Source organism: Pezoporus wallicus, unplaced genomic scaffold, assembly GCF_028554395.1.
Source record: "Pezoporus wallicus isolate ANWC-B61680 ecotype Strahan unplaced genomic scaffold, APGP_CSIRO_Pwel_v1 contig_8517, whole genome shotgun sequence".
NCBI lineage: Eukaryota > Metazoa > Chordata > Aves > Psittaciformes > Psittacidae > Pezoporus > Pezoporus wallicus.
Window position 1 is genome coordinate 1281367 of NW_026635263.1, and position 25618 is coordinate 1306984.

At 48.0% G+C, this 25618-nt stretch overlaps 1 protein-coding gene across 1 annotated transcript in view; it reads right to left on the reverse strand.

Moving 5' to 3' along the window:
• Positions 1–20913, reverse strand: part of NXN (nucleoredoxin) — a 51195-nt gene extending 30282 nt beyond the window's left edge. The window contains exon 1 of the mRNA XM_057415790.1: positions 20537–20913. Within this exon, the coding sequence (XP_057271773.1) occupies positions 20537–20854 (318 nt within the window). The 5' untranslated portion in view covers positions 20855–20913. The remainder of the gene's footprint in view (positions 1–20536) is intronic.
• Between the last annotated feature and the right edge of the window lie 4705 nt (positions 20914–25618).

Sequence of the window (25618 nt, forward strand, 5' to 3'; positions counted from 1 at the left end):
ATCTGAGCCAGCAGCTTCACTGAACACTTCCAAGCTCCGTCTGGCACGCTGGCACCCAGCCTGTGCCTCTACTCTTGTGCCAACGGGGACATCCAGATGCATGGGACCTGAGTTTGTGAAGACACGAAGCAGGAGGGAAAGACTCAGCAACTTCTACAGAAAGATGCCTCTACAAATAGCACAAAATAATTAATACTTTCCAAGTCTGCACCTGCACAAGTCCCACATTCTGTTCTGAATCCCAGGAAATCAACAGGTGGCAAATCATTAAAGCCTCAACAACATTATTTCAGATCTGCAAGCTGAAGTATCTTGCCACATCCCTTTTCGCCCCCTGTGCAGGTCTAAAGGAGGGCCACAGGGAAGATTTAGCATTGAGTTTTGGTTACCTTCGACTCAGTTCACAAGAATATTACAACGTATTCCCCAAGGGAGTCCATAAATAGCAAAGGATTTTGCTTTAATCCCCTATCTATTCTTATCTCAATAATATGGCACTTGGGAAAGTGCTGCCAAAACACAGATTTATGGCAAAGCTGAGAGTTTGCATGGCCAACATATGCTCTAAAAGCTCTGTATTCTGAAGAATAAATGTCTCTTCTAGGATATAGATGGCTTTTCAGTTACTGAAGCTTCATGCAGATACAAACCTATTGTCAGGATTACTGGCTCCCTCCCCTACCCCAGGTGAAAGCCATGTTTATACTGACCTTCCTCAACACTAAACCCAACTGCTTTCATTGGGAATTCCTGCTGGTAGCACCACCAGAGTCTTCTGCTTGCTTCTCATGTCATTACTAATACATTATATTATGTACCAGCTATTACGTTCCAGACCAGCTTCACACTTCTTTGCTGACAGTGACCACCATCAAAGGGAAATGAACTATAAAAACTTGCTGACCAAAAGGAAAAGGACTATTAAAACTAGAGCTGATGAGTGCTACATTCATCACTGCCACACTGGAGCCACAAGGGCCGTGCATGCTCTTAAAAGCTCCTGGGAGAATCATGTATTTAAAAAAGCCCCACAAATCCAAACAGCAGCAGCTCTGCAGACAGCTTAGTGCTGCTGAAACTTAGTTTTTGTAATGGAAATGCTGAGAAGCACCTTAACCACAGAGTCACTGTAACAGGCATGCGGTTGTGAGGGGCTGTCCACAGCCTCCTGCCCACCCCAACAAAGTTGTTTTTCCGGAGAAAACAGCAGTCCTGGATCACAGCCACTGCTGGGCAGGACAGGGCAGTTTGGAGAGTCTGTGCTCAGTGTTTCATGGACGGGAGGATGCCAGTATCCGTGAGGCATGCCTCAGCGGCACAGCAGTGCACAGAGATGCTCCTCTCTCTGCCTGCAACCTGCACCGGCAGGTCAGAGAGGGAGAACAGCAGCAGGGGAAGCTCAGTGAGGTTGTATTACAAAAGAAATCCTGGTAAGGAAATAAGGGGAAGGTTGGGATCAAAAGGATGGTGCTACATCCTGAAAAATTATCTTCTGCTTTGCAAGCCATATCACAAAACCAGAAACAAAAGTGAAAAGTGAAGCAGAACAGGCAGAAAATTCGGCCCAAGTGGGTGCTAAGTGCAAGCAAATATATTTTGCCCAGCTGAAAAGTCAACGTATCCACTCCCAGAGGCACCAGACAGGGCTGTTTCCTACTCACGTTCCCCAGGTGTACTTTTAAATTACTCACTGATGGGGCTGCACACACCTCCCTTGGGAGCATAGGCACATATCCTGCCTGATGCAGTAGAGCAGAGCAGAGCCGCTCAGCACAGCAGCAGGGCCAGGGAGGTGCACACCAGGTTACAAAAAGAAATACAAAGTCATTTCCTACAAAGGAGAAATGCTGTACCCTTGCTGAATCGCTATTGCTGGCTACACACCCTTTGGACACTGGATACTTGCAGGCAAAACACAAAACTAAGGATGCATGTTTAAAACCCACAGGTGGACACTATGATTCCATTAAAAAATAATACAACTGGCATTAATTCTAAAAACTTCCCACCACTGGGACTGGGATTCCAAACCAGCACTGGGCAGTGAGGCCAAAACACACTCAGCACAGACGCCTGCAAAAGATTCCAAGGGAAATTAGTTATGTGGGTTTTATAATAAAAATAAAATAAAATCCAACGTTTATAAAGGAAAAAAAAGAGGCAGATTCCCTAGGAGGGAGTGCTGTGAACACCCTCTGCGGGTGTTTCTTGAGGTGGCAGGGAAGGGGCTGCCTTGCCCCCACTCAAGCCAGAGCCGCACCAGCTCCCAGGCTGGGCACCAGCTCTCCTGTGACAGTGCAAAGGGAAGTCTCCATCCATCCTGTGCCAAACCATCAGCTTCAGAGAGCTGTGGGCAGGGTGGGATGAGCTCCTGGGCTTCCATTACTGCTTCTCCCACCACCACACTCTCCAGACAAGGACATGGTGGGCTAATGCTGGATTAACAGAAAGCCCCGCCTTGCCTTCTTCTTATGTGCTAAAATCAGCCTTATACATCAACTTTTTTCCCTAAGTAATTTTTTTGTAGCTGACTCACATGGAACTTCTGCCAGGAATTTCTGTAATTAGTGAATTAGAGCAAGGTTTTGCCTGTGCATGCCTGACAACATCTGCTGACTGAAGCAAGCACTGTTCAGAACCTTGCACAGCCCTGGAGGAGCATGGCTGAGCACAGCCCTTCCAACAACACAGCCGATGGGGCTCTTCTTGCCAGGCTGATATGAAACGTGCTGCTCCTCCTGCAGAGAGCTTTGCAGCTCCTAATCCATGTTTTAAGAGCAAGAAGATAAGCTGGAACAAAGTCCAAAGGGTTCTGGAGAAGGAAGAGGGATGCTAGCTGCCTCTCGATTTCACAAACCTCTTGCTGGAGCATCCCTGTGACAGCATCTGCAGCTATGTGCCTCTCCATCAAGCTGCACAGCTGCAAAGCCATTGTGCGTCACATCTTCCTTAGAGACAGACAACGGTATAGAGTTCTACAAAACCACAGGAAAAATAACTTCCTCAACCTCTTTATTTGATGGACACAGGAGCTGTTTTGCAAGTGAGACTCCAACACACAAGTGGTCCAACCTAAAGATCTAACACAACCCACGTTAAGATAAGCCAAAAGCAGACATCTGGCATTAGCAGTCTAAACTACACACAAGGTCCTTCCTGAATGATGCAGAAAGCTCTCACTTTCTGCTACAGGTCAGAAATAAAAACTAATTACCACCTTCAGGATAGAGCCATTCAACCTTCTCCTCATTAGGTTTGCTAGAGAATGATGCCTGTACCCTCTGCACACAATCCCTTACTCACTCAGTCCTGTAATTTATACCATATTACATCTGAAGAGCTGCATGATGAAAATATTACAGTTGCCAAGCCCTGAAAAGCTGGGATGTGCTGGAAATAAGTTTTCTCTGTAGCTTTAATCTGGTCCACTTGCATAGGGTCTTTACAGCATGGCCACATACCATGTGTGCATATAGCCCTCACGCAGTTAGTACTGAGAACAGAAGATGCTGAACAAATGAGGAATTACTCAGTTTTGGTTTTCAACTGGCTGTTCATGCACAGAACTCTGCTTTGTTCACACTTCTCATGTGCTACTCTAAGGCAAAACTGAAGGCATCTTGCCACTGCAGACTGGGATACTTCTCAAACAATAGTGAATTTGTTTTCATAAAATCCTAGAGAACTCGATTCACAGCACCTCCAGTTTATAGCTGAAGAAAACAGGTACAGAGAAGCTCTGAGCATCCAGTTCCAGAATGAGCCTACAACTCCAGTTTTAAAAAATAAACAGCACTGAGCACTGTTTTACATGTTTGACATGCAGCTTCCCATGAGATCATTTGCAGCAGGAGCACTCAGCACTTCTGCAACTCAACCCTCAGCCTGGGGACCCAGGAAATCAAGTCACTCATTGCTGCATGAAAAGCAATTTACCCGGCGCCATACATGAGCCCTGCGGCAGATGCAGAGCAGGAATCCTGTCTCCTTAACCATCACTTTACCCCTGCTATTTTTCCATGACTTGCCTCACTCCCTTCCCTCCAAACCCTGCATCATGCAGGGCAGGGGTCCTATGGTCCTACAAAACCTCTGAGGACAGAAGTGCCATGGAAAAAAACGTATGTGATCCCGTAATTAGAAACTGCATTGTAATGCATACAGGGGGCTGAATTAAGGTTGCAGAGGAATACTGTAAATTAGATGCACATTTCTTGTTCCATTTTACTGCCTTTTTTTTTTTCTTTCTTGCCCTCCCCCTTATTGGGCTTTGGCTGCACTTCAGATTAAGCTCCTAATAAGGGTTGGAGTTGGACGAGATTTTTCAGCCCATCAGATTGCAGCCATCCAAGCCATTGAACTGAGATTCAAGCTGAACTTGAATTTTCAATAGTTTGGCCTAAAGGCAAGGGTGTTAACAACAGACCTGCCAACACCTTCTCTATGAGAAATGTCTGAAAACATGTCTGCACATCAAATGCTGCTCAGGCTCTGGTAGACAAAAGCCACAAAGCTAACATCTCGAATCCACCGCTAACTTGCTCGGCCGGTTCTCCTGTCAGTGAAGCTCATACATTCTCTCTGAAAATGCAGCAAACCTCTATATTCTCTCTAGGAAAATGGGGTTTCCCCAACAACCCGAAAACCTGCAGCAGTTTCATTATGAGAAGGAGAGATCAGGTAAATCAGGTGGACAGGTAGGAAGCACACACACACCAGTTCACCAAACATGGTCTACTTCAATGATACATACCATGAAGATTAATGATACCACAGTGAAATGTGTGGAGGAGCAATCAGAAAACAGTCGGTGCTGTAGCCAGCTTCTCCTACAAGCAGAAGAAACTATGCTTGGGCTTGCTTTTCCTTCCTAATTTTTTTTTGTCAGTTCTAACAAACTATTTTTATTAATCTACATAATAGGATTCTACAAGTTAGCCTGAACCCCAAAGCAAGGAAGATAAAACTGAAACACATCCCCTGTGCCACAGGAAGCAGCCTGTGGCCAAGCAGAGGGCATGGCTGCAGGAAGCAGGAGGGTGGGTTTCCTCTCCTGTCTCCCCTCCTTATGAACTGCATCCTGAACACACCAGCCACCAAAGGCAGGACCTGCTGCAGGCTCCAGCCTGGGCAGACCTCAAACCACCCCAGTTTTGAAGCTATCCTTGCTCCAATATAATTTTTTGTATTCCCCTTTTTTTTTTTTTTTTAGCTAAAACCTCTGACTTCAGCAGTCTTTACTAAGGCAAATCCTGCCTCAATGTACAAACCTAAAGCACATCAGGCAGCTGAGCCTTTCACCTTCAGATCACTGCACTGATGGAGGAGGGCTTTAACCGAGACCACTGCCAGTACCCTAAACAGACTTTGATTTGGGTGTTTTAAATGCTGAAGTCTATTTTCTCAAGGACATGAATGCTTCAGCTTCCCTGCCACCAACACCTTTTCTATGTGATATTTCTAGCATGGTGGGGCTGAAGGGAGCCATGGATGCAGCCAGGCAGCGTTGGGAAGGTGCTCTTCTCCCTTTGATGACAAACAGTAGAGAAAAGGAAGATGGTTTCTTGAAGTGCTTCCAAGGGAAAGTAACCCTGCTACAGTGCCTGGCAGGGCATCAACGGCAATGGCAACTTCAGCTCTCAAAGAACAGAAATAAGACTGGAGAAGGGGGTGGGGAGATCCTGCAGGAGCCAAGGTGCCACTAATCCCATGGATTGTTTTACAAACCCCAGCTACTCTCCAATGAAATTATATCCTCCGCAGAAAAATCATCTGGCTCCAACCTCTTTTGTTAAGTGGAGCGTAAACAGAATGGAGCAGAGCTCATACCTGAGAGGCAATCAGTCTTGGACAGGCTGCGACAGGGAGGAGAGCAGAGGGATGGCAGCCAGACCACTGGGAATTTGCTCTTCTCGGATGGCTGCTGCGGAATCTTTGAACCCCACCAAGCAAACAAGGCTCTTCCAACACAACAGGCAAGTGCTGGCTGAGCTGGCACAGTGCCTCTGCTCACTGTGAGGAGAAGGAGAGCACAGGGAGAAGAAGAGCAAAGCAATCACTGCAAAAAGGTCTGGGCTTGATTAAACTTATTTTCTTTAGTAACATTTAGTTACGCAAGGAGGGAAAAACCCTGCAGTGTTCTTCAGTGGATCTTAACGGGGAGCTGGAGTGAGATTGTTCATTCATCCCATTAGCTGAACAACAGGCACTTGCTCACATTGATATCCATTTCTCTGTTGGTAGGTGTAGAAACAAGAAACACTGCAATCCTTGACTAAATGCCAATTCCCAACTTTGAAATCAGGTATCTGGCAGCAATGTGTCAGCATGGTGTACTCTTCATGGGAAGTGCACACTGGTTCATATAGCTTGAAGCTCTGAATGAAGCAAATGCTTTTAGTAATGGTGCAGAAAACCAAAACAGAACTGCAAGAAAAGGGATTGCCCATGCTCATGTGAGGCAGGGGGTTTCCTCTGTAGCTCACTGTCCAATTTGCTCAGCTACAGAATAAGTTTCATTTCTTTTTACAAGGTTCACAAGGCAATCAGCCCACTGTGCCAACACCCCACACGTCACCAGTGGGCTCTGCCTGGGCTTCAACTACTGCTAGCCTGATTCTAATCCTTTAACAAGAGGAGGAAAACAGCAGGCACAGCACCATCCTGTGCACAAGCTGCTCAGAGCCAGGCACTGCCTCACCAGCTGCAGAGCTTCAGAGCAAACATCCACATGGATGATGATTCACATACACACACCTTCAGTGCCGGCATGCGCAGATACAACCTCCTGCACAAGGCTGGTTTATCCTCAGGGCCAGCAAATGCCATGAGAGAAGCTCACACAGAACAGCAAAGGCAAGACACAATCTCTAACTGTGCTAATTACTGGAGTAATTAGAAAATTAAAGTCCAAACTAAATACCACAAGGCTGAGTATCAGCAAAGAACCACTTTCCCTCCCAGGAGCCGCCTCTCACAAATGACTTCCCTACCAAGAGCCACCCGTACTGAGCCACCTCCATGGGTCTGCACAGCCCTTTCAGCAGATGACAAGGAAAATGTCAGGAATTTTTCTTTTCAATAGATTTGACCTTATTTTCTCTTCAGAGTGGCAAGATGAAAAGCCATTTCTATTGAGCAATTGAGTTTTCCCCACAGCAGGCACGAGCTGGCACGTTCTGAGCAGTTTGGTATTTCAATCCCAATTATGTAAAATAGTAATTGCGGCACCTAAGGGTTTCTCAGCTCCCTAAGAGGAAACACTTTATACATACAGATTTTCCTAGCTTTACCACTGCATACTTAAGATGTGGATTGAGGGATGAATCACAACTTCAAATTCTTCACTAATAAGCCTGGCAATCAACACTGCCACTTTCTGGCAACGAAACCCTAAAAATCCCTGATCTCCACCCGTGGTGTCATCTATGAACAGCGATGTGATTTATGTCCCATGGAGCACTCCTGTCCTGCGACTCTTTCACTGCGGGAGCAGCTGGGTAACAGGATTTGTTCTGGATAATCCCCTCTCCGGCTCTCAGGACCCGAGAAGAGGAAGCAGCCAGACATGCACTCAGCCAGAGATGGCAGCCACCACTTGTATACAACTTATTCTCATGCAGCCACATGCCAGATATAAATCACATCTCCAGCTTCAAGCCTTGGGAAGAAAAGGCAGCATCATGAACACAGAAAGGAGGTGCGTGAGCTCTGTGGACTGGCATCAGGGTGATGGGCATCCCCATAATCAGGCAGGCAGATGCCCAGCCTCGAGCTCTCAGCATGTTTTAACACGGGATAAGATGGCCACACAAAGTGCATCACATCATGTGGAGCACAGCTGTGGAGGACTCCACCTGCCTTCCCCTTCCAGATTCCAAACTTCTGTGCCCACAAGGTGGGAGGCATTTCCGCCAGCCTGGCTCGTCACTGCATGCCAAGCACCCACTCTCTCCCTGTGGAATGAAGGGGACACTTCCTTAGATAACCAGCTGTAGGTAAAGACTGTCTCTAATGTGTTTGTCTGAACATGGCCCAGCACAACAGACCTAGAGCCACTGGTAGGGCTGTAAGCTCTGCCAGGGGGTATTATTTTAATAATTAGAGGGATGGCCACAGAGCTGGAATTTGGTGGCCTCTTAACCTAGAGAGTTATTGGGTTTTATGCAGACGACTCCATTTTTTCAGCTGTGAAGACTTCAGCAAATCCTCAGTCAAACAAAGAGACAAACATCAAAAAAAGGACATTGGATGCAACCCAACACAGAACCGCTGCTTGGCCAGACCAAGCCAAAAAGCAACATAAACTGTGCAGGGCTCATAGGGTGGTGCATTTTTAAAATGAAGTAAAATCTGGTGCCTTACTGTGATTCAGAGATGGGCTGTTTGGAGTAAAGTGACTTTCCAGGTGAGGCACTGCTCCCTGCTCCAGCCTGATGCTCACACCTCTCCACCCATCCATCCATCCATCCATCCATCCCCATGCTCCTCCCACACTCACCACCCCGCTGTGAGATGTTTCTTCCCAACCTACCACGTCACCATCTTTCCATCTCTAGACCTACCAGTCCCACACAGCCAGTGAGGACATGCCCACAGGGAAAGGCAGGGACAGCCACCTACCCTTCTGCTTCACAACATGGCAATTAACTGGCTTGAAAACTGCCTCTCTAGGCAAAAACCCATTCTGGGAGCAACCAGAGTGACAGACATCTACTCTGTGCACCACCTAGGAGATAAGCACCTTTTGCTAAGTGGGGCCCTGGATGTTCCTGGCATGCACAATAATTAAACCGCCTGTCGGGAGACACAGTGAATTAATGCAGACAGAGGTGGATAAAGGAATGAAATTGTTCCACTTCAATCCCCACAGCTAAACAAAAACTAAACCAGGTCAAACCTGGTGAGGAAAAAGTAGAAGATTGAGAAAGGTTCAAGAAATCTTGTTTAACAATTGACTTTCCCAGCATTTGCCAAAACAGCAGAAAACCAAAGACAGAGAGCACCCAAGCACGCAGTGAGCGAGGATCAGGCTCCCAAGAGGACAGAAAGGCATGAGGGCATCACGGTGCTGGCAGGCAGGAGCATGCACAGGACGACCATCAAGAAAGTACTGCAAATGATGTGGTCTGTGGGTCTTCGAAGACAAGGGGGAAGCAAAATTGCTGGGAGAGCAGCTACAGCTTTTTCCATTCCTTTAAAAAAGAAAGAAGTCAAAGCTGTGCCATACGTTAGCACTTAAGTAGTCTCTGCCCTCAAGTTTCCCACCATCTGTACGACACTCAGAAACTCCCCTACTCATTTAATTTATTGCTGTGTGCCTCCGCCAAAATCAAAGACCTAAATATCAGTAATCTTGGTGGGAGGCATCCAGCTGCTACAACCCATTGCAGGAATAGAACACACGGTATTTGTGCAGGCTTGCATTTAGAAAGCTGGGCAGCAAATCTTCCTAGGAAAAATTTCCCATGCTTTCAGGCTTGCGGATCAAGCTGCAGGTATTAAGACCTTTCCCCCTTCTATGTCTGTGAAATCCAGGGCTTAGGACACAAAAATGGGTCTTTCCTAACCCTGGAACAAACCGATTTTGAAAGCACGCGGCACTATGGCGGCAGCAGCGGGGGGCAGCGGCTGGCAGGGAAGCAGAGCACAAGCTCATGAGCTGTGTGGGGCTGGCGAGACTGGGCTGCTCCGGGGGAAATGGGGAGCTGGGACCTGGGAATCATGGTGGCAGTGGCTGCTCTGGTCACTCACTCATATCCCAGACCTCTCTCTTCCCAGGCTCCCTGCCCATCTGATGAAGACAGCAGGACTTCGCTAATGCATGCAGCTATTTGCAAAGCTCCTGAGCACAAAGATTACAGGGAAGAGCTCATTACAAGTAGCCTGTAATGTAACAGCAATGAGACCTCTGACAACCACAAGCCTGAATTAAGAAGGGAGCACCCTAAAAAATAAGCTTGTAGAGTCATCAGCCTCTCAGAAGGAAACAAGCAGAGCTCCCTGCCCTCTTAAAAGCACCAGATATCAGTTGATAAAAGAAGTGCATTCCTGCAAGCTAAACACCCAGGAAGTACTTGCAAGGCAGGACTTGTAGCCTGATTTGCTTTGAGAGTGACAGAACAGCACTCAGAAAAACTTGGGGTGGGGGTAGGACATTTCTAACCCCCGGTGACCTGTTTGATGCTGAAATCCCATCAAACAAGTACGTGCACAAGGAGCATAGTGCTGCTGTCATCCAGACCACAGGCTGGATTTGGAGGGGTAAGCAGAGGGACTGGAGGCACCATGGGCCCCAACAGCTCTTGGACTCAGTTGCTTCTCAGAGGCTGGAACAGTCACACAAAGGAGGTTTCATCTGCTTGACAGCTCCGACGGCAAACCTGGACTTTGTCTCCTTCCCACAGAGCTTGGTTCATTTCAAATCTGTTTTACCCTTGCTGTCTTTCTCTGGGCTCCCTTTAAGTTGTCTTATTCCTGCACACAAGAGAGCAGCAGCCAAGCCAAGAGAGGACAAACTGGGACTCATGGTGTGGCCTTGACCCTCAGCGAGGGGCAAATGGATGCTGAACTGCAAACACATCAGACAGCCCACAGCCAAAACTCCCTATGCACACCTCCAAACCAGCACACAACCTTTTTACTAGCAGTGAACAGGAGGGGATGGAGCTGAGATCCCTGGCAACACTAACGAAAAAAATCACTGTTTCTCCTTTTTGGGGTAGAAGCAGAACAATCCTTTTGAACTATCAAAGTGGGGGAGAACTGACATCTGTTCAGATTCAACTGCTTGGGTCTCGCTGTTTCAGCTCCAACTCATTCCCAGCGGGTAGGAAAGGTCTCTAGCTTTTATTCAAAGGCATTATCTTTACACAAGGCCTTTCAGCAGAGGATTGCAAAGAACCTTACAGACATTTAATTGAAACTTACGACCTGCCCCAGTGAGGGAGGGATTATAAACAGGCCCCAGCTCAAACAGCAGCTCACCAGCACAAGCATCTCTTTCTCCTGTATGACCAAGGCATTGGGCTCAGTTGCAAGAGCACAGCAGTCCCAGTCCCAGCCTCACCTAGCCACTAAATAAGCCCTAAATAGCGTGGAGCCTTTGAAGAGCTGTCAGAGCAGAGACCAGAAGCGCACTCCAACAGGATAGGCAGGGACCCATCTCCACTGACCAAGCCACAGCAAGGAGACAGGTCCAGCTTGTGCCTGAGACACAAACCCATAGTTTGTTACCCCTCTGCAGTTTAAATACTATACATTTCCAAAGGACAGCATTACCAGTGACCAATTCATCCCTCCCTAACAGCCCTGGGTCAAAAAAATGGAAAACCACTTTTTATTTCCTCCCACTTACCTATGGGGTGAGACTTTTGCCAGTTGAATTAAATCTATTTAAACAAAAGTAAATTCAGACATCTGCCTTTGCATAGTGTCAGCTGCAAGAAATGAGCTAACATCCAGATGCAGTGGCATGTCAGGATTAGCCCAGGCTGGGGCAGGAATGCTTCCATGTATGGAAAAATATTGGAGCAGTGAAACCATAAGCTTGGAGCAGAGCAAAGTGAGAGGCCCTGTCAATGAAGTCGCAGGCTCAGGTTTAGAGGATTTAGCAGCTCAGATCCGCCATAAGATCCTCAGCACATATTACAATAAATTTCACACTAGTTCGAAAAGGACTCCCATGGCAATGCTGCGAGTTGTGAGGGTGAGATCCTACACCCGTGTGTTTGCTCTGGAAGCAGGGCTCGGACCGCTGGGTACCATTAACGCTCCCCCACACTGGGCACAGGCTTGGGTGTTGATGGAGAGGTTCTGGCGAGTCCAAGGCTGCTGCTCACACTCACCTACCCCTCAGCGTCTGCCTTCTGCACGGCAGGATTAGTGGAAGCCAACTCGGAGCTGGCATGTGGGACGAAGAGGTGGCAGTTCAAAAGGAAACACTGAGCTGGGAGCTCCTGTGTGCTTCTGCCAGCATCATGGCATGGGCAGCAGTGCTGAAGCATGGGGCAAGAGCCCATGCAGTGTTCTCAACCGGCCCAGCACAAATCAAGAGGGCTCATTTGTCAGCATCCTGAGTTAACGCTAATGAAGTAATGGCTATGACTTCATCTCTCCGGTGGGAATCTCTTGGGAACGAGGGAGAACTAAAACTGCTCTCTCCGGCTCACTCATGCAGTTGCAATTCATTTCAGTTGCTTTCTACTCTCTTCTGCAAACATTACCTAATTCTCACCCAGATTCTTAAATCCTTGCACTGAAACATAAAACAGTGCTCCTTTCTCAGCTGTCAAAGCCCAGCTTCGCAGACATCCCTCCTGGCAGGATCTGAACCCTGGCACTGGCTGCATTCCCTTCCAGGGGGGAGCCTCACCAAGCATCCACTCGCATCTGAGGATGCCACCAGCTATTTTTTAAGCCTCAGACATGCAATAAAAACCTGGTAACTCTTGGCAAATTCATTTTAAATAGGGACCTTTGCACCTTTTCTCTCTTAAAGCATTTTAAAATCAGGCTGGATTTAGCCACAGCTGCAAAGACAGGCAAAATGTCACCGGAGGACCCTGGAGTTTCTCCCCCTGGCTGGCCAGGACAGCTTCAACTGCTGCAGACCTTCATGGGTGCAAAACACACACAACAGCTCGGAGAGCTGTCAAGCCTTGCCCCCAAGCAGCACCAGGTTAGGCTCACTACCTTCCTCATTACAAGCCTTCTAGGTTTGCTCTGCTCTGGGTTTGCTTCCCTGCAACCCCACTGAAGATGTTCTCCCTTCTCTCACCATTCCTGGTGTCCACAGTTGCAATGGCACCTGTGATTTTAAGCGAATCCTTTATGAACCAGATTCTCCCTGGTGCTTAGGCTCTGTGCACCTCCTGCTTGGGCAGGGAGCCAGCACCCCTGCACCCCTCGGCATGAGCTCCCATTGCTTTGTTCTGAGGCCAGAGGGGCTTGCTGAGCTCCAAGCAGGGCCTTAATCAGATTGCAAAAGTCCTGACGCAACTGAAGCAGTCAGTCACTCACACTAAATAAAGACCACAAATTCTTTACATATTAATTGTTGGTTGCAATTGTTCACGGTGTTGAAAGACAGACATGAGAGTATGCAGAAACCATTCCTGCATTTTTTTAGTTCCACCCTTCCACTAACTGCGCACTCTAAGCCAAATTGTAAGATACTACATTTTCTTTGGAAAACTGAGATGATGAAAATGTGATCAGCTATCATACAGGATGCTCATGTTGTCATATGGAATACTTGTGTAATTCACTATCCCACAAGAGAATTTAATATGTATATTTGCTTATTCATCAACTCATCCTGATCCCAGTTTCTCCACTGGCCATGTCTGTACCTCATGACCCAGAGATTTAACTCTAATTGTGTGTTTCACCCATAGAGAAGAAGCAGCAGTTCCAGCCAGCATGGAGGAAGCTGACCTGCAGAGGTAGCTCAAGACAGTGTGGGAGAAAAACCCTCTCCCCAGCTGATCTCCAGATGGGAATGGAGTGGAATTAATGAGCACAAAGCCCAAGTCATAATGAATCCAAGCACCCTGCCCATGCTGGCATTACTCCCCCCTTCCCTAATAACTATTATCTGGAGATGGCATGAACACAAAGTGATCTGTCTAGAAAAATGTTTCAAATGTATCGTACATTACGCTGTGATGTGCCATGGAACCAGTTTAGAGAATGCATGCAGCTATAAAGTCCTGACTACTCAGTATTCAACCCAGCCTGAAAGCTCAGGAGTCAGGTTGTTATCTGCTGAAAGCGGGGGGCCCTGAAATGATCCGTGAATAGTTCAAAGCTGCACTTAATTCAACATCTCTACTTTCAAAAGCATAAAAATCACAGATTCCTGGGGTGTGTAAGCTTTTTAAAAATTACAAACTACTAACTGTCAAATCAAAGCAGCAAACAGAAATCCCCATGGCTGATAAGACAAATAGTTGCATTTTAAAGAGTAATTAAATATCAGTTTGGAATATTTTGCTTGGAACTTGTCTCCCTGATAAAAACCGGGGAGGGGAAGGAGGAGGAAGCAATCCGTGCGCACCAACAAGCTTCTCACCAAGCAAATGCTCAGGCAAACGCTGCTCAAACTTGTTTTCTTGAACCCAACATTTCAGCCCACTGTGGCACAGCCTCCCAATATGCCCTCAGTTTCCCTATATCCCTAATACTTCACATCAAAACCCTAGCAATAAGGAGCAGACAATTGCTACGTTGAATCTGGCTTGTTGGGGAGGAAGGTGCATGGGGCTGGGGCAAGAATCCCCCTGGTCTAATCACCAAGAAGTGCAATATCTTCTGACTTGACTTAGATTAAAACCATACCCCAACTTCCATGCTGGGAGCGCTGCTGAAAAAAACAGGAATGCAAACAGAGAGCTCTACCCAGATGCAATTCAGAAGTGAAACCCTACCCCAGCCGCGTGAGCTAACCCTGCCATACGCTGCTTTGAAACATTAAAAGTATGTCCATGAGAAAGGATCAAAAAACTCCAGCTTCAAAACGCCCTCCACTTTCTCAAAACCCAGACCTGCCAACAATGAACTCACAACAGATTTCACACAAACTTTCTCAGTACTAAGGAATAACTATAAGCACTGGTACGCAGGTTCATTTTGAGCATTAAACAAGGAGACAGCCTACTGCATTTTAAACTGTTATCAAACCGCTTGAAGAAGCCACCATCCAAAGGCAATGCAAACCTCATGTCAGTTTTTGGGGCAGGATTTGCAGAGCTCACTCCAAGACCCAACTGCGCACGACCAGCCAAAGCTCTCACTGCTTCTCCCCACTGCCAAGTCAGGAGGATTTGATAAGGGAAAAGTATCCAAAGACTTTCAGAGCAGGCCCTCAAACATGGGCAATTCCCAACTGAAGGATGCAATAAGCAACACAGCAGACAACACATCAGCAAGACATTTAAAATACTAATTCTCCCCTAGGGACACTGCTTGGGCAGGTTTGGATACACAGGGAAATCCAACCTCCAAAGGTGCCAGAGATGCTTTTGCAACTATTGCAGGCCTAAGACACAGCCCCCGACTTGCCGTCTACTGATAGCAGTGTATGCTTACGAGGATTAGGGTCTTGGCATAGATGATTGCTAACTCTATGGAGGATCACTGCAAAGCTGTAGAAAACATACTTAGAAATAACTGGGAAAAGTGGCATCAACAAGAATTAGACAGTGTTTTGGCTTCACTGTCATCCACACAATGTGGAAATACTGAATAGCTTATTCCTCAGTCATAGTTCACTGTTGTACTTCTCCAAAATGACACAGAAATAACACTCCATTGTTTTGCACTTTCTTTTGTAGAGCTGTTACGTGTTCAGCTCCTGAAAGAATGCGTTTTGGGAGAGGAGCTGTGCACTGATTACTTTGAAAAGTGAGGTTGCATGCTTAGTTCTGCAACCTGAGAGTAACAAATGAAATTGTCAAGCATGCATTTTTAAAATGAATGTTTTCATTTCAACATCTGGATTAAGATGCCACAATGAAAAACAGCACACGGGCTTCTCTCTGCTCCTTTCATACATCTCCCACTCTTATGTTTCAGAACCAGCGAGTTTCAAAGCAAACAAAGAATCAGTTGGTGCTGCTAATGCCTCGCTTCTTACTCAATAGCCTTATGTCATGAAAAGACCATATTTTTCTAATCTACATCTCCATGAGCCAAAGATTTCACATACATTCCCACCCCAGAAATACAAAGTCAGGAATACAGCTGAAAGTGATTACCTAGATATTTTTATATGATGCAACTCAAAAGCTGCTTCAAGTGATTTACAAAATTTTCTGGTAAGACAAATCCCACATCTGTGCTGACCACTTGTCTCCCAGATCTCAGCAGATGGCGACTGCAAATGGAAAACTTACGAGTCCCTGAAAATCAGGGTGTATCTGAAACCATAATCAAGGGTTTGAGGTTTCCTCCCCCACAAAAAAAAAACATGTAGCCTCATTTAATGACATTTCTACCTCCTCCACGCGTTTCTTGCACAAACTACCTACAAAACTAGCAGCTGGTGTCCTGTTAGGAGAGGCTCCCACAGAAGACAACGTTTTTAAGCAGAGGGAAGGAAAATGCTCTTTTCTTGGGAAGGTGATGGGAAACATAGAACATTATTTAAAAAAAAAAAAAGAGTATTTGTTGTAAAAGACTTCACAGAGATATCTGCAGACACAAGAGGCTTGTTACATTTCACCCATCAATTAAGACCACTGTCTTAATGTGGTGCTGAGGAAGATGTACTCCCAGCACAGAAGAGGCATTCTTCCAACTCAGATCACCTACCATTGTAGTCAAGCCACTAAAACAAAACTCAAAACTACCAACTTGCTCCCTTCCCCCTCCTCACAGCGAGACAGAACAGAGATCTTCACACACAGAGAAAGATCACATGTCTCTGCTACACAATCAGCGAAAGACACACTTCATGTGAACATGGGAGAAAAATACATACAGCAGGGTATACAAATCCAACTTGTAAGACAAAGAAGGACCACTAATCCCAGCCAAAGTGTATTTACCAATGTGAGCAAAGAGATCCTCAAACTGTTTTCACATCCTTGCCTGAGTAATCACAGGAACCTAATCAACATGTTTTCCATTTATTTAAAACCAGAGCAGAAGCATTTCAGCTCCAGAGGGAAACGGGTTTGCCTTCCCAAGAAGAATCTGGGCTACACATAAGCAGATGCATAAACGTAAGGGAAAACAAACACAAGAGGCAAAGCACAGACCCTACACCACTGCAGCGCTGTGTGGATGCACCAAGTAAGTGTAATTGGAAAACTCAAGATTAAAAAGAATGAGGGAGACAACAGGGCCAAGTAAGGAACAAGCAAAATCAAAAGCAAATAACTGCAAAAGATAAACTGCTCCTCTCCCAGTGCAGGCCCACTTAGAGCCTCTCCTCCAGCACCCTAACCCTGCTTTCTCTCACTACCACATGGACTCATATGAGAGGACCCACTTGACAGAGAACTGACAGTAGGCACTTCTCAGAATTGACAGTAGGCCAATTTATGCTATTTTTTAGCAGAAATGACCAAGAGGTCCCACAACAGCACAGCAGGACAACACGCTCCTGCTCACCTCCAAAAGCCTGCATGGTGTAAGCCCACAAACAGCACCTAAATTCATCCTCAGTGTAGGCAGACTGCATCAGGAATGGTCTAGAGCTCACCAGAAGTCTAGGATCCTTCCTACAGAGAGGAGGGTCCTGCCCCGTCGTGGCGCTGGCGGACATCAGGCCATGTAGACAAATGGAGACTGTTTACATTACCAAGGTCCTCAGTAGTAATCAGGAATTAAAGCTATTATTAAATCAAATCTCCAGAACTTGAGCAGATGTTCGTGCAGATAACAACAGGGTAATGTTAAACCAAAACCCCAAATGAAACAAAGACACAGAGCAACATCTCTCCCTCACGTTCTGCTCAGCAATGCCAAGCATTATTGGAAAACAAATCAGTTATCAACAGTTACGTATAGCTACCCAGGCTGAACAGCTTAATTGAGGGCTGTTTATCACAAGGTAAAGGCCTCCAAACTCATTTGGCACATTATGGCTTTGTCCTTGAAAAATAACCGCAGTAATATGGCTGGCTGTGCCTCAGACAGAGGCATAATGCCATCATCCTCATTAATCAAAGGCTTTCCCCACATCCAGATGTTTGCTGACTTGTACTGTTTTCTTTTATTACTGGTTTGGAGACAGAAATTGCTATATGGTAAAGTTACTCAAATTCAACTGATCGCTGCAAGATGCACAGACTGTTATGTCCTTGGTAACTGCACCCCAGCATTATTGAGTTACTGAAGCATTCAACAAAGAGTGGCTGTTTTCTTTGACAACTCATACTCATTTCACCAATAACCATAAGAGTAAGATGCTATTTTACTTTTAGGACTGTGGGAATTTTACTGCAAGCCTAGAAAGGAGGCTGGTTTTTAAGACCTACACTTGATGCTCAGAGTTTGGAAGAAGAAAATGTAAAAAACCACAAAGTACACCTGAGAAAGACAATGTGCACAGTGATACGTGTTTCAGCAGGAAAACAGGACTGTAATAGCCATATTATTCAGTAATTCTGAGCAATAAAAGTGATCTACAGCCAATATGTGATAGGAAGCCATCTCTCCCCAAAGCTTTCACATCCTCAGTAGATAAGGTAACCAACCCACAATAGGAAGCACCGGCTGGAAGGGACGTCTGGAAATCTTTGAGCCCTGCAGATATCAGCACCAGGCCCTGCCAGGCACAGCTTTGCCCAGCCAAGCCCCAAAACCTCCAAGGACACTAGCTCTACAACCTCCAGGGGAGGCACAGAGTTCAGCTCCCTACCCGATGTTCCCCTCTCTACTCCGTATCTCTAAGATCCCTTTCTTCCCTTTATCTATATAATTCTCTGGGGTTTGCCTCCCATCAGATTTAGGAGTAGCCTTTAGTGCACAAGAACCATAACTGAAAAGGACTGCCTACATTTTTCTAATGCTTTTGTTTTACAGTAAATTAAGCCCAGGAGGTACCGAACACACGCTGGACATTCCCAGCCTCTGCTGGCATGTTTCTGAAAAATAGAAAGTCTGTGCTTTTTTGGAGAGTCAGGTCATTAACCCAACTATGTAAAAATCAGCCTATTATACAAGGGAACTTCTAAGTGCCTGAACTACAAGTTATAAATCTCCTGTTTAGAAATCTGATATCCTGACATAATTGCCCTTATAACTTACAAATAGGTTCTCTGTTATCCACAGATTAAGCTTCCTCCAAAGCCATATCACATCTGCTTAGTTTTGAAAATATACAGCACGAGCTTCAATTACTTTACACTCTGCACAAAAATAATCCTGAATCTAACTCAGAGCTTCTTGAAATAAGAGTTTAAGACCCCATAATCTTTTTAGTTCATGTTTTCTTGCAATCTAATAGATGGAAGTACTGGCTGGCATGTAAAATGAATGCCACCACCCACTTCTATGATTTCTCAACCATTTAACTACATTGCAGCGGAATTTTTAAAGCAAGTATGTCAAGCAAAAGCCCCACCACCTAAATAATCCAAAAGGTTCTGTAGGGAAATGGTTAGCCACTAATTGGAACCACTATCTTTTCAAGTCCCCGTAGGAACAGGGTTTGTGTTTAAAGAAACTGGAATTAAACTGTAATTTCTCTGAAGGACGAAGCTTCTCTTGCAACTCCCCTTTATAATGAAGCTGATCTCAGGCTCCAACCTGTGACCACTCATGCAAGCTCCCAGTTAAAAGTGTCTGGGCTTAAGGGACAAACTGAGGGCCTTCAGCAGCATCCTTCAGGTACACGGCATTAAACACACAAGAGCTTTTGCAGGGGTCTAAGTGACCAAAAACCTGCAGCAAATGAGGAAAGAAAAGCCATATGGGCTTCAACCCACACACACCTCTTCCCAGCAGAAAGGACATCACCCGGCGCAGCCCTACGACAGCCAGCTTTCCCTTAAATGACTCCTTTGCCTCATTAACAGCCCGAAGTGCCGGCAGAGGAGGGTTCAGAGCCACGACCAGGAAGAAACTGTCCCTTTCATCCCGACACAGCCTCGCAGATCCCATACACGGGGTATGCCCGAGGGGGCTCAGCCACCCCCTGGCCCCGACTTCATCCCAATCCCTCCTGAAGCAGAGAGTTTACCAAGCGCTGAGACAATGCCCGTCCACTGCGCTCAGATCAGCAGCCGGAAAGACGCTTAGAAACGGCACTGTGGGGCACCATCTTTTTAATTCGTACTCAATAGCTGACAGAGATTAGGTTTGTAAAGAGGGGTTTGTGCTTGGTTCTTTTAAACTACCAACGTTGCGAGGTTGTTGGGATCGGGAAGCCCAGCCTTTGCCTTCCTGCCCCTCACAGCCTTCCTTGCCTGGGTCTTACAGAGCGCTTTTTGTCTGTTATCTGCTTTTCAGATGAAACTCTTCGGATGAGGAGCTGTAACTTGTGAAGTGTGTGCTAAATAAACAGCAAACGACATCCCACAGACTCACCCGGCAGCTCCGTGACGAGCCGGGCTCCAACTCGCTCCTCAACCACTCCGCAGCTGGACACGGCCCCCTTCTGTGCCCAGACCCACGCAGGAGCCCACGGGCACCCTGTCCACGCCAAGGCCCGTTTCCCTCAGCCCTGCTCCCACACTCCAGCCCCGAGGAGCGGCTCCTCACACCCCTCACCCACCGACCCCGCTCCTCTGAGGGGACCCCCCCTAAAACCGACACCCCCAGGCCAGGGTCCTCCCCTCCCCTCCTCGCACGGAGCCGGCGGCATCTCCCCGCCCGCTGCGGCGCGCAGGCCCCGGGAACCGGAGGAGCCGGGCGAGGCGGCGTCGCCCCGCGGGACGGCGGCCGACACCCCCCACGGCCCGCTCCGGTTCCCCCCGGGAACTTTCTGGAAGGCGCCCACCGCCACGCGGCCCCGGCCGAGCCCCGTCGGACCCAGACAAAGCCCGGGGCTCGCTCCCGCCCCGGCCCGGCCCCGCGGTCTCACCTTGCGGTGCTTGTCAGCGAAGGGCAGCGCCAGCCAGGGCATGGCCCGCACGGCCTCCTGCCACTGCTGCTGCTCCTGCTCGGCCGACACGAAGACGATCTCGAGGCGCTGTCCCCCGGCCGCCGCCGCCTCCCCCCTGAAGCGCCCGTAGAAGGCGGCCAGGCTGGCGCCGAGCTGCGCGCAGGGGCCGCCGAGGCTGCAGCCGAAGTAAAGCCCCACCAACGAGACCCCGCGGGCTGCCAGCGCCGACACCGCCACCTCCTCCCCGTCCGCGGCCACCAGCACCTCTCCCAGCACCTCCGACAGGGCGCCCGCCATCCCGCCCCGCTCCGCTGCGCTCCCCGCTCCGCTCCGCCCGCCACCACCGCAGCCCGCGCCGGCACAGACCAGCACAGCACAGCCGCGACAGGGGGCGCTGCCGCTCCGCCCGGCCCCGTGCCCGCCTCCGCCTCGGGCAGCGCCGCCCTGCGCCCCGCACGGCCCGGCCCGGCTCCCCGCGGCTCCCCACACGCGGGTTAGACCAGCCCGGCCGTCAGCGCCGGGGTCGGCAGCGTTCAGGCCGTGGGCCAAGGCCCCGGGGGCCTCACCCAGGTTTCAGCCCATCCGACGCCCGGCTGAGGGATGGCAGGAGGGATGGTGGGGGATATGGCCGGTGCCCACCTGGGCAGGGGAAGGCCTTGCCTCACCGCGCCGTCCCGCTGCCATGGTTGAGGGTGAGTAGCTCGCCTTGCCCCGCACAAAGGAGCGGCTGAGGGAGCTGAGGGTGTTTAGTCGGGAGAAGAAAAGGATCGGGGGGGACCTTATTGCTCTCTACAAGTACCTGAAAGGTGATTGTAGTGAGGTGGGGGTCAGTCTCCCAAGTAGGGAGTGACAGGACAAGAAGTAACGGCCTCAAGCTGTGCCAAGGGAGGTTTAGATTGGATATCGGGAAAAATTTCTTCCCCAAAAGGGTGCTCAGGGATTGGAACAGGCTGCCCAGGGCAGTGGTGGAATCGTCATCCCTGGAAGTGTTCACAAGCACTGCAGATGAGGCCCTCAGTGACATGGTTTAGTGGTGGCCTTGGCAGTTCTGGGGGTTAGCAAGGGTAGAGCAAGCTTTCACAAAGCCTGCAGAACTAGAGCATTTTCCTTCTTTGTTTTCAAAATCCAGTGTAAATGTAATGTTTACCCTTATCAATGGCAGGCAGGAAAATCCTGAAAGCCAATCCAGAAGTGTAAACACGAGGAAATTTGGCTGCATTGAATTACACCGTCTGGCTGGCTGGAATACAGCAAGGAAATAAAGCGTAGACGGTGACATGCAAACCAGGCTTCAAAATGTGTTTGCTCTTGGCAATCAAAGTTTGTAATCTGCAAGCCTGCAGAATTCACTGTGGCTCAGCTACCTCGGACTGATGTCTGCATGTCCATGCTGCAGATCCTGACCTGCCTGTCCTCACCAGAAAACACCTCAGCATGCAAACACGTATCCTCCACTCTAACACACCAAGAAACATGTAAGCGTGAAAACAGAGGATGGGTTTGGGGGCTGAAGTTTGGGGGTTTTGGTTTGGAGCATCCATATGTATTCTACAGAGATGCACAACTCCATGGGCACTGCAGAAACACAGGGGGAGCAAAGGCTGTGCTTGGGTTGGACACCTCCGTGTACTGCTTGCAAGAGCCTCAGAGCAGCACTCTTAAATCTGCTGCTGAAAAAGACACCTTTATTTTTACAACATGTCCTTATTTGGCTTTTTGTTGTTGCTGCTTTCAGTTGTACTGAAAATCGTTGTCTAGCATTCAGAGCCATTAGGGGATGCTTTATAAATACAATTAATTATCATTATTATTATTACTACAGCTTTACAATCTCTCTTTTCTTTTGCCAAGACCTGCTCCCTAGAGGAGGTTCAAAGCAAGAGGAGTTTTGTCTTGGTTTTATTTGTCCTGCCTTATCTGCCTTAATTAAGTATTTGGGCTCTTCAGGGCAGGGTTTTAAGTCTGCAGCCCTGAACTCAATCAACCCATATGGCAAGATAAATACTCTCTTGTAAAAACAGTATTTATGTCTGCAGTGAATTTGCCTGGCCCTGTTTTTAACAAAGAAAGCAGAACTAAGATGCGCTGAAGTACACAACAAGTTAAAAGCATTTCTTTCTCTTAAAGAACAGTAAAATAGACGGAGGGATCTGTTCTTACCAACAACATCATGGTGTGTGGGGTGACCAGGCTGAGGTTAACCCACACAGGCACTTGCAGGGCTCTTGTTGATGGGGGATGTTTGGCTGTATGCAGTAGAATCATGGATTCGGGATGCCCATTTGAGAGCCAGCTTGGGACACTGGAATTAGAGAAGCAGGACAACACCACAGGGCTTTTAATAAGCAGGTTCTTGTCTCTACAAGGCAGCACCAATCTGCATTTCCCTAACTCCAATGCATCCCAAGTCCTCTTTTTCACACCGCATCGCCTTTGGCAGTATACGTTGTGTTTTTCACTAAAGTATCTAGTAAATATTTTGCCCAAGAATTTGCCACATATTTGGATTTTCCTGGATTTGCGTCCCCCCCTCCCAGCGTTCATCAGGCTCTTGCCGACGAGGAACACAACAAATACACCCTCCGCGCACGGCTGGAAGGGGACCCGGGCGCGCTCCCGTTCCACCCACCCGCCGGCGCGGCTCCGCCGGGACCCGCGGAGCACCAGTGCCCCCTGCCGGGGCGGCCGCGCACAGCGATTCCGGAGCCCGGTGCCGCAGCCCAAGAGGAGGGAGCAGAAGTGGCCCGTGGAGCTGGGGTCGTGCTTGCTGTTTCACCGGGAAGCCTCTGCCCAAAGCCGGTAGTACCGAGCTGTGGGTATGGGCGCTCACCAGCTTGAGGACTGCAGGGGGAGTCTCCCCAGAGTGCAGTACAGGGAGAGAATCCCCTCCATGACTTGCTACGCCTGCTCTGGGGGAAGGGTCTGGGCTCAAGCGCACACTGCCGGGCCATGGGGAACTTCTTATCAACCTGCACCTTCAAGTCCTTCCCTTCAGGTTTGCTCTTGGTACAGTCTTGGTCCAGCCTTGCCTGTATTTGTGCTTGGAATTGCACCAGCCCAGGTGCAGGACCTTTCATTTGTATGCTCAGGGTGGTTTTTAAACAGCAGCAGCTGAGTTACCCTGAAGCTACAGCATAAAGGAAGCCATCAAAGAAATCTCTTGTTTCCCAACAGAAGAGAGAAGCAGGCTGATTAGACTTCATTTTGGGGAAGACAGCTTTCCAGGACATAGAAGGAGCCCCAGGTTAGTTCCCAGCTCACACAGTGCTGCAAAGGCGCAGACAGGCAGCAGCACACCACAGCGGATGGGCAGCAATGCAGAGACATGGAGGGTCTGCCAGGCGTGCTGGTGCCACTGAGACACTAGATTTCTCATTGCCTCTTTTTTTTAAGCAGGCAACTGCCTTTTGGACAAATTCCATCTACTGTAAACATCAGTTTCGTGCTTCCCTATAAACCTTTTCTACAGAGGCATGTCTGGACTAGCGAGCTGAGACAAATAATGGTGAGAATAGTCCTGTTCATGTCAGAGTCCATGCCAAAAAATAGAGGTTATGGGTAATAAGAACACCCAGGATGATTAGAGGCTGCTGAGAGCTGCCTGTTCCTGAGCTCAGACTTTCTGGCAGCTGTGCAATTGCAGGTCCTGTAACGGCTCCAGTGCAGCAGCTGCATCACCAGCCATCACCATTTTAAGACATTATTAGTCAATATGTTTTTTGACATTACTGAAGATTAATTATACCTTGGAGACACAGAGAGCAGTGGAACACCAGTTCTCTTGGGTCTGGGGAAGCCATGTCACTCAGCAGGATGGTCTTGAGAACTTCCATGCGGTTAAACAGAAAAACCACCTCTGTTACCCATTAGAGAGGTTACCCTGCAGTAAGGGTCACTCCAGTCTAAGATCATTGGCATGTTTTGCTAATGCAATTACTACTCCAGAATACAGTCACTTTCTTCATTGTCAGATCATCACACAAAGGGGAGCTATCTGAAGCTGGCTATTCAGGTTTCTTCTTGGTGTTGACAAACCCCAAATCCCTCTGCTGCATCCACTGATGGCTCTGAGCATCTGATCCTGTGGTATGGCACTTAAATAAAACCCAATATAATTGCAAAAGGCTCTTTATTTTTTAATATAGCTGTATCCTGAACTCCACATTTTACAGAGGGGAGTGGATTTTCCATGGTATCTGGACATCAGCCAGCAGTAAGGTCTCTTAAAAGAAAGGGACACTCTTCAAACAGCTGAGCGTTTGACATAAATCCATTGTGTTCTGACAGTTTTCTTATTTGGTAGCTCTTAATCGCAATGGTTCCAGACACGGTACATTTGTGGGGTTTATTTTAGTAACAGGATGTTGGCTGCATTTCAGAATATGGACATCCATATCTAGAGAAAACCCTGGGTACTCATCCTGCTGGCAACCTGCAGAGAAAGGGCCTAATTCTGCTCTGCAGATGATGCAAGCCAGCTGCAATCCTTCTCCCTTCAGCTGCTTCCTTCTGGATTCACATCAGCATCACTGGAGCTGCCAAAACCAGCTCCAACAGGGCGGCCATTTGCCTGCTTTAGAGGGTTTGTAGCTGGTCACACATTAACTCCTTTAAATAGGTCTGTGTTAAGGTGTCGGCCTTCCAAAACACTGCCCCTGATTCACTGAAGATCTAAAATGGCAGAGTTCAATGATCTTACACTCTGAAGGAATTTGACCCTTCTAATTCTTCTAACTGGTGTCGCAATACTGTTAATATCCGGATTGCTGAGGGCAGCTCCGTGCGAAGCCTGTGGTACATTTGACCCTTCCCATCCCTCTGGGAGGGCCAGCAGACGAGCCCCATCGAATCTCACTGAGCAGCTGGCAGGACCTTTATCCCTGTCACAGAGAAGGAGCAAAGGTGTCAGCATCCAGCACCAGTGCAGGGCTCAGCCTGCAAGTTTGCACCGACCTACGTGCCCTCAACAGTCACAGGCTGATCTGAGAGTGGGGAGGCAGAAACAGAGCCAGGGCTGATGCATCAGTGACAGAGGAGACCACAGGGCACATCAGACCAGGT